General features: G+C 37.5%; 1 protein-coding gene across 1 annotated transcript in view; it reads left to right on the top strand.

Annotated features, from left to right (window-relative positions):
- phf14 (PHD finger protein 14) overlaps positions 1–10,109 on the top strand; it is a gene marked incomplete in the record, with an annotated part of 134,438 nt that overhangs the window by 28,463 nt on the left and 95,866 nt on the right. The window contains 4 exon segments of the mRNA XM_014019219.1: positions 1,111–1,257; positions 1,415–1,685; positions 2,619–2,725; positions 4,726–4,821. Of these exon segments, the coding sequence (XP_013874673.1) occupies positions 1,111–1,257; positions 1,415–1,685; positions 2,619–2,725; positions 4,726–4,821 (621 nt within the window).

Genomic DNA, 10,109 nt, shown 5'->3' on the forward strand with positions numbered 1-10,109 from the left:
GTCCAATCCTGTGGAATTAAAGAAATTCAAATTTTCTTTGCTTCAAGCATCACATGGAACCCATATTCTGATTTTTATTAGTAGGGGTAGGGATGAATAATCAGTTAGTAATTGATTATAACTGCTTAAAATATGAATCTATTAAAAAATAGATTCCATTGTTATTGTATAACAGTAAAGTTAGACTTTATGACAAATTCAGTTTGATACTTGATCATCTTTGGTCACATTTTATTTATTTTGAAGTTATATTCAGTTACTAAGACAACTGTTACAGTTTTATACAAGGACAAAAATGCTGACGTTAAAAGAAAGTTATAAAATGGCTACACTTTATTTTGTTGAAAAAAATAAAAAGGTAATTGTGAACTTAAACTCGATAATCAGGCTTGAGTGAAATGTTACATCTCTAATTAGGTGTCCAGCAGCCGTTGGAGAAACCAATTTTAATTTAGTGGACCAAGTTTGGCTAATATTGTTCGTCATCAACTAAAAGAAAAAAATTGTCACGCTGCAAAGTGGCCGATTTTGGCACAGACATTCATGACATTGCCTTGAGGTTGGTTCTATAACAGCATGTGAAGGAACAAATGCTCAAGGGGAAGTGGGCGTGGCCTATAGCAGTGTTCCCCAAAGTTGGGGTCGGGACTCAAAGTGGGGTCCTGAAAAATCAAGGTGGGGTCCTGAAAAGATTTTTGGAATTAATTACATTTTTGCCTTAGTTGTTACAAAGGAGTGAGGCTAATGTATTTAAAATGGATAAATGTAGTATAAAATATTGTTACTATTAATATTGTTTAGTTGACCTGATACAAATGTTTATCATCCAAAAATAGTTGGGGGCACAGGTCACTGCTACTGTTATTTTGTGGGTCAAAAGCTGAAAAGTTTGGGAACCACTGGCCTATAGTGTTTCAAAGAAACATTTTCACAAAATGAGACCTGTAGCCTAAACTTGAAGGACAGATTTTTGTTGTCAACACTTTGTTCATCCGGATTTTCCTGCACTTTCTGCCCTACATCAGGAGATGATTTTAGTTTAAATTGATAAAAATATTTCTTTATTTTTTAATATTTTGAATGCTCATTCATGTATTTTTTTTTCTCCAGGATATTGCGGATCCATTTTTTGCGTACTGCAAACAGCATGCCGATCGCTTCGACAGGAAGTGGAAAAGGAAGAATTATCTGGCTTTACAGTCTTACTGTAAGGTCTCCCTGCAGGAGAGAGAGAAGCAGCTGACTCCTGAAGCTCAGGTACCATTTCTTTTTGTTTTCTTTCAGGTAACCCTTTTACCATTTGTGCTAATTCTTTTTTGGCTTATGAAAACCTCACATCAGATAGAAATTTGTTTTAAACTAACATAGATAGTTTTTTGAAAGGTCACATGTTAAACATTTGTCCAACCTGCAGGCCAGAATCTCCACCCGCCTGCAGCAGTATCGAGCAAAAGCAGAGCTGTCCAGAAACACTCGACCTCAGGCCTGGGTGCCCCGCGAGAAACTGCCTCGACCTCTGACCTCGAGTGCTTCGGCCATCAGGAAGTTGATGAGGAAGGCAGAACTGATGGGCATCAGCACAGATATTTTCCCCGTGGACACATCTGATGCCAACGCCAGCATGGATGGACGCAGAAAACACAAGCAGCCTGCCCTCACAGCAGACTTTGTCAACTATTACCTCGGTGAATAAACTTTGAGCTCCATTTACCACTGAAGCATATTCATCTGAGTTTACAGCTCAAATAAAGTAAAAGCTCAACCACTGATGCTGATCTGATTGGAGTTTTAAACAGAGCCTAGGCTCTAAAAAGACATTCACTTTGTTTTTACCAGTCACAATTTTATTTTATTTTATTTTATTTTTTACATTTCTAGAACATGAAATGAGGTAATGCTTTGAGTTAACCATAACCTATTATTAAAGAAAAAAAACTGATTATAAAATGAAAAAAATCCTTACAGGCTTTTCATTGTAGTTAAGGGCAATGTTCACCATGAGCTAGACCTGGAAGTGTCTTTTTTTTAATCTCCACTCTGCATATAATTTGTTCTTTAAAACAACCCAAAGTTATTGACAATGCAGTGACTTAATTTAGATAGAATTCATTTAAAACTAATGTGCATATAAACCAGTAAAACTGACAAAAATATAAAGTAAAAAAAACATAGCCTTTAATAGTCCTTATTTAATAATTATTAATCCACTAATTAACAATGGATGCTGTTCGTAAACCTCAAATGCTAACTTTTTAATATCAAGCTTGAAAACTAAGGTTTTTAAGCACAATAATACACACACACACACACACACACACACACACACACACACACACACTGTTTCTGAAAATGTGGACAAAAAGTGAATCAAAAATAAATATGTAGTAGAAGAATACCAGCTAGACCGTAATAAGTGGGCTTCAGTCCTTTCAAATTGAAACCCATAATAAATGAATGCTATGAAAAACATTTGCTTCCTAAATAAATGCGGCTGTGCTCGTAACCTTGAGAATTAGCCTGCCACAATGTCTATCTGCCATCAGCACACTCTCTCATGTGCTTCTTTTTGTGTAAAGATTGTGATCGTGCTATTGATTTTTCGTCCCATTGTTATTCAGAGCGGAACATGCGAATGATCCAGATCCAGGACAACATCTCTGAGCAGAAGAACCTAAAAGACAAACTGGAGAGTGAGCAAGAAAAACTTCATGTGGAGTACAACAAGGTGAGCAGTGCACCTACTGTCCTCAAGTCTACATGTTTTTATTGTTCAGTCTGTTTTAAAAGACCGCAGTGCATCAAACACAAAGTCTAAAATGAACCTGGCATTACTTGAGCAAAAATGAATGAACTCATCATTTTTGGTGGTTGGACAAATCTGTAATATAGGGTTTGATGTTTGTTTTTTTCTATTAAATATTATAAATTTTTCTAAGGTGTTAAATTAGTGGCCCTTTGAGGTTGGGCACTACAGTTCTCCTTTTCAACCAAGTATTTTTACAGATTTATGTAACTAATATTTGTTGTATAAAGGTTTTTATGGTGTGGATGCACACATTTTCTTAACCAACATTACATTTCATTACTTTCACTGATATTCAGATCAAATGCTCTCCACTGTCTGCAGATAGGATCAGTGGCATTGGATCGTATTTGTCTGCCATGCAGGCATTGCATCAATCATTGTCCACCACCAAAGACAAAAGGGCAACAACTTTTGTGCTCGTGTGTGTTAGTTTTCCTGCCTCATGAACCAATGAACAGATTTAAAATAAAAACTTCCAGAAATCAATTACTGGATGTAAATCCACTATAAAACAGATGATCTTTTGGACTCAACCTAATTCAAAATGGCCACCACAGTTAATCAGTCTTAGCAGACATAATAAATGGTTATGATTCAGTCAGTTTAACAGAGCTAAAGTTTGATGGAGTAGTTATATGAAGAATTTTTCTCAGCTGATGGTTTTGATAAGAAATTATCCCAAGAATAAAAGTATAAAAAACCCTCAGTGCTCCCACAACACCTTTTCTCAGTGTCATTTTCAAATCCGGATTTCTCTTTGCCCTGTACCCTAGCCCGTCAAGTGTTAATGCTCCAGCAAAGTAACCAAAATGAAAATAGGGCTGTTATAATCCTAGCCTCCTTACCCTTTTGAAGAGGTCTGATCCTCTTCTAGCAGGGATTGGGCAAAGGTCAACCCACACTTCTAAACAGGTCACTAGTCTATTACCCCGTTATCTTATGACCACTGTCTTCTCTTGCAGAGCTGCTAACATGGCTCTGGGCTTATAGCTTTGTTCTGGAATAAAAATGTTAAGTACAGATTAAGTGCAAATCTTAAACAAAGACCAAGTATTTTATACCACATTACATCATCTCAATGAATTATCTCACTGTGCTATAAATATTAGTTATAGAAGTATTCTGGTGTTCATTTTTCCTCCAAATATATGACCTCCATCTGTCAACATGAAGAAATACAAAGACAAAGTAAAAGTCATGACAGTTAATGTTGCGTACAGCTGTGTGGTGTGTGTTATGTGTTATTAATGGAGTGTATGGTACTAACTGCATTACTTGGTTGCTTTGAAAAAAAATGGTGGTGAAATAATGGCATGCAAGTCTGGTTTTAAGCAGTTCGGCCACAAGATTAATCTTAAAGTTCCCAAATTCACATTGTTGTGCCATCTCTGTCGTTGTGTCCTTGTGAAAGACACTTCACCATGTCACTTTACAGCTTTGCCTACTGATGGTGGTCAGAGGGTTCGGTGGCGCTGGTGCATGGCAGCCCCGTCTCTGTCAGTGTGCCCCAGGGCAGCTGTGGCTACAATGTAGCTTACCACCATCAGTGTGTGAATGGGTGAATGACTGTAGTGTAAAGCACCTTGGGCTTGATAAAGGGTCTGAACTTATATAAACGTTCAGACCATTTACCATATTTTTGCAATAATGTTACAGAAAACCAATAGTGCAAATGGTTATCAAATTGTATCTACACAGATACAAGCAAGAAACATTGTAATATCTAGTCTGGTAAGCAGATTTTAATTTAAGAATGTTTAAATGTGAAATTACCATTTCTATTTTTTTCATTAGACTGAGTCATTTCTGTCACCTCTTTGTTGTGTCTTTATGAATAACACAACCTCTGGCTTTATTTTAGTGTCAGTGGCTCTTTATCAGTTCGCTTACATCATGTTGTGCTTTCTCACTTGTTGCAGCTCTGTGAGTTTTTGGAGGACCTGCTGAATGTGAATGGAACCTTGCGAAGTGAAGGCCAGGCCATGTGGACCATGCTGGGGGGCATCGTGGGCCAGGTAGTAGTCCCTCTGTCCTCATTTTCCATCATATTCAGCACACACGGATTTATTGCTGAAAATGTTTTTGGAAATTCCTTTATCTTTTTTAAAAGAAGAATTGAATTTTGATGGAGTGTTATCCATAATGCATACTACGCTCTGCAATATATTTAATCCTTTCATTTTACAATAGCTGATTGACATGTTATTTGCCTTGAAGTCAGACATAACTTCAGGTAAAAGCTGTCCTCCATGTCTGGTTTCTACAGCAACCTAATTCAAAGACGTGCCTCAATTGTCGAAGGGTTATGCAATCATTCTGATTTGCAAACTCAAAAGAAATTGAAATGCATTTTTCCTGTTGTTGGACTTGACATTGCAGAATGAGCACATACAACCCCAATTCCAATGAAGTTGGGACATTGTGTAAAACATAAATAAAAACAGAATAAAATATTTTGCTAGTCCTTTTCAACCTATATTCAATTGAATTCACTACAAAGACAAGATATTTAATGGTCAAAAGGATCAATTTTATTGGTTTTGCACAAATAAATGCCTGCAACACATTCTAAACCAGCTGATACAGGTTCATGTTTCCCTCTGTGTTCCATCAGCTTTCCTTGAACAACACTCACTTTGTGACCTGAGGACACTGATTGTTGAATCTTTTTTAGCTGAATTCTTTCATTCTTGCTTGATGAACAACTTCAGTTGCTCAACAGTCCGGGGGTCTCTGTTGCCAGGTTCTTTACACATTTTCAACAGGAGACAGGTGTGGACTGCAGGACCAGTCTAGTTCCTGCACTCGTACTCTGAAGCCACGCTGCAGGAACACAAGCAGAATGTGGCTTCCTTGGCTTTGCTGAAATCAGCAGGACGTCTCTGAAAAAGACGTGGCTTGGATGGCTGCATGTGTTGCTGCAAAACCTGGAGCAACACGGCTTACACTTCTTTTCATTGAGGTGAATGAGGACTTCCAATGAGCCACTTGACTCTAGCTGTTTTCTATTCTTTGTGCCCTTTGAGGTTAGCGGTACTCGGCAGCCCTTGAAGAATATTATCATCATATTAGGAAGCATTAAGGATAGCACAGTGGTTTGTACTGTTGCTTAGATCCACAGCAAGAAGGTTGCAAGTTTGAATCTTGGTAAGGGCCTTTCTGATGGCGAGCTAACGTTGTGTGTGTGTTTTCACAATACTCTGGTTTCCTCCCACAGTAGAAAAACATGTCACTCAGTAATGCTATAGTATTTTTATTGTAAGTCTTCTCCATAAACCCAGGACTTTTCTTCCTGCCCATTGTTCTCGTTACTTTTATTAGAAGTTAATCTTAAGAACTGCTTCCTTCATGCCTAAAAAAAAATCACATTTCCCAGTTGGGACAACAAACACTAAATAAAATACTTAAAAATAAACTTCAGTGCTGTTAAACTGAATTTGTTGTTAATGTGAAAACAAGAGTTGAACTTGCTAATTAACAAAGCAGGACAATATAGGCTGATTTAATCCTCATGTTGCTATTAGACTCAAACACTTAGGGACTGAACTGACACACATGTTTAACCAATACATTTCACTACCTAATTATTTTTTGCACAATTCTAATGAAATGAAATCAAATTTATTTATACAGCATATTAAAAAACTGTTGTTGGCCAAAGGGCTGCACTCAAAAATAGTTTTGCAACAATAGTTAATTAGAAAAAAATAAAATAAAAATACAAGAAGACACAAAACCAATAAAATTGAGAATGATTTTGAATAAGTTTTTTTATGCATCTTAATGCAGTTTAGCACCTTCTTCAGTTCTTTGTAGCACTTTTTACCTCTAAGTTTGAGAATGTCAATACATTCATGTGCTAAAATGTGTATACTTTCAAGAATAGAAAAAATAACGATGTCCTTTTAAGGCTAGTGTTTCCGTTCACAAACAGAACAAAATGTTAGGACAAACTGAGTCAACACTGCAGTAAATAAGCTGTTTTCACACAAAAAAACTAAATCTGTATACAGTATAACTTTTCAAAACCTATGAAAAACCTTTGAAGGACATTTATGCTACACATTCTTATTTGCAAATGTGTAATATCCAATTTAATAAATAGCTAAAATTCCTTATTCTTTATATAATTAATAATAAATAATTATAATCTTAAAGTATTTTCTTTAAATTCCCATCATTTCCACTCTTTTTCTATTTTCTCCCGGATGTTTTTTTTTTTTTTTTGAGGGGCCGCGGACGGTAACTCGAGAGTCGAGATTTTGTAACCCCGAGGTTATGGGCTTGGGCCAAGGTTGCGTCCAGAAGCACATCTACGATAAAACAATTGCCAAATCCTCCATGTGAGTTCACACACTGTGGTGACCCCTGCAGAAGGGAGCAGCTGAAAAAGAAACACGTATTATTTGTAACTGTTATCTGGCTCATGACCTGGACTGAGAACATCAAATGTACTACAAAAGACAGTGCAGTCACCTAAAGTTTTAGATTATGTATAAAACAGAACTTGGTCGACCCATAAACACTAAATTAAATTGGCAGCTTTTGAGAGAAGGAGCATTGTAGATAAATGGTCAAATAATTTTAAAATGGTAGCAAGACAGATAAATGGACTGGAATGTGGGAGACTAGCGCTGATTCTGCAATGGCAAGCATAAATCACCTAATTATGAACATGCACAGTATAAGCTGGAGCATCAGTCAAAGCACTGCGTGCTTTTGTGTCATCTGTCTGCTACATTTTCATGTCCTATTTGTCATCCTGCCTGTGCATTTGCAGAAATAATTGATGTCCCCTAGTGGGACCAGCATCACTCATCCAGTACCCAGTCAGGACTTTGTTCCTGGTGCTCTTAAAGTTTTAAAACACCTGCCAGCTTCACATGGACACTCTCGGACGGTAACTTCCATGTGTCACTAGAATGTATGGTAAAGATCAAACAGCTACCAGAAAGTAAAAATGAAAACAAGTATAAAATTCAGCTTTGACTTTTTATGTTCCGCCTCTTTGCTAAGAAACATAGCAAATAACTCAGGGGTAACAGAGGTGTACTTGATACCAAAACACCCTGGGCCTGAAGTCATCGATCAGTTGCAGTCTGCTGGTTACAATAAAAACAACCTGGCAACTCAGGAGCCGAAGACACGTGTTTTACAGCAGCAGTGTCTGACGCCAGATGCTCCTACAACTAGAATAGAAAATGATATGCAATTTAGGTGTATACATGTTGACTAAGGGTGTATTCACACCAGCTGTTTAGTCCACTTTAATCAAAGTCTAGTTTGTTTGCCTGGAAAGTCCGGTTCGTTTGGGGAGGTGTGAATGTGTAATCAAACTCTGATGCAAACCAAAAAGGGTGAACTCTGGTCCGCCTGAAAATGTAGGTCTCGGTTTCAGTTGAAGCGAACTCTGGTGCAGTTAGATGGCATATGTGAAAGCCAAGTGGACCGGAGACCACTCCCAAAAGCAGGAAGTGGACTATAACACAGGTCATTCTGGTTGTTTACAGGGTTTAGTTCATTTGACAAAGTGCAGTGTGATGATTGTGAACCTCACCAACTGAAAATGTAAACAAATCTTGCAACTTTGGTCCCCAATCGAAGCAAGTCTACCAGACTATCAGGTGTGAATACGACCTAAATGGGACAAAAAAGGACACCCAAAACAGCTTAATTTAATTGTTTTGCACTCCAGATTAATGTAATCAGAAAATGATTCTTTTGACTGTGTTTTATTCAGTCAAACCGTAATTGGATTAATGGACGCTCATGTATACATTCTTGTGAGGTAGTTTCCTTCAAGTCTCTGACCTCACAAACAAAAAGACATACATGTATTTACTGCATAAATATGACCGTTGCAGTCCAGACTCATTTCTATCATTCCTGTTGGGTTGTGTTGAATTGAACAATAGGGGTGCACCAAAAAATCGTTTCACACCAGAATCGTGATTGTCTTTGACAAAGATTCAGAATCAATTTCAAATGTCCAAAAATCAATTTTTATAAATAAAAACATAAAGTAAATCCACTGGTTATCAGCCTCCATTGTGTAACTACATGGGACGTCCTGACATGACCACACAGCTGGTTCTGGAACATATGAATGTGCAGAAAGCACTAAAACAAAGAGGAAACTACAAAACTGGAGGATAGAGAGCTTCAACTGGCCCTGTCCTTATTGAGTGCAAAGTTTTGGGCTTATTTTGGTTTTTACTGAATTAGTCTGAGTTTGACATGAGCGAGGTGTGTGAGGTTTGTAAAATGAAGATAAAGCACCTTGGGAACATAACAAATGGGCTCACATTATCAGTTTTGAATGAAAAATCGATTTTGAATCGAATCGTGGCCCCAAAAATCAGAATCAAATCAGTAGAGAGTAAAAGATTCTCATCCCTGTTGAACAAGTTGGTCATTTTATGAATGGTAACATGAAATCCTTTCTGTTTAATATGTAATATTTTGTGGACTAGAAAACAAAGTTGGGATCTATTCGTTGAATTTCTGAGCCTGTTAGTGATACTGAAGTTGGTTGGATTATACAAAATTTGCCCCTAGCAGAACACCCCTAAATCGTTAATAATAGTCACATTTGCTTCAGGGTAATGGCTACACACTGAGGAATTATTTATTTTATTCAATAATGAACATTAGCACAACAGTTAGAACCACAGATCTCAAACCTCCACACGTTTGTCCCTAAAACACTGTTTTAGTTCCCCTCACTCAAATATGGATTGTTCTTTGATATGATTTCAGTATTATTTATTTATGTGTTTTATTCAGTGCAAACCAGCAAAATAGCTTATTCTTGAACCCTTTATTTATTTATTTATTTATTTTATTTTTTAATAGAATTTCTGTTTCTAATGCTCATTAATGCAGAAGTGATAGTGGCATAATGAGTTTTGAAAACGCTGTCATTTGAATAAAGCTCCTTTCATGAAACACTTCAAGCCTGACTTGAGATGCCTTCTGGCCATCTCGGCATGACATCTGAAAGAACCAAGATAGCTGGGGATTGAAGTGTGCCAGCCACTGTTATGCCTCTGAGCCGCAAAGCAAGGCATTGATGGCACCACAAAGGTCAACATATAGCAGACTTGCTGCTCGATCGCGTCTTCTTTTTTTCCCTTCGTCCTGAACCGTTTTGCTGCTCAACAAATAACTTTGGGCCTCAGTAAACGGTGGATTTAGGAAAAAAAACTCGAGAGTGTTTATACTTTTGGCCCGAGAGGAGGACGAAACGGTGGATTTAAGGTCTCCCTCCTCCCCCGCATGCATTTCCTCCTCGCGACGCGGC

This window comes from Austrofundulus limnaeus, unplaced genomic scaffold, assembly GCF_001266775.1.
Source record: "Austrofundulus limnaeus strain Quisiro unplaced genomic scaffold, Austrofundulus_limnaeus-1.0 Scaffold212, whole genome shotgun sequence".
Taxonomy (NCBI): domain Eukaryota; kingdom Metazoa; phylum Chordata; class Actinopteri; order Cyprinodontiformes; family Rivulidae; genus Austrofundulus; species Austrofundulus limnaeus.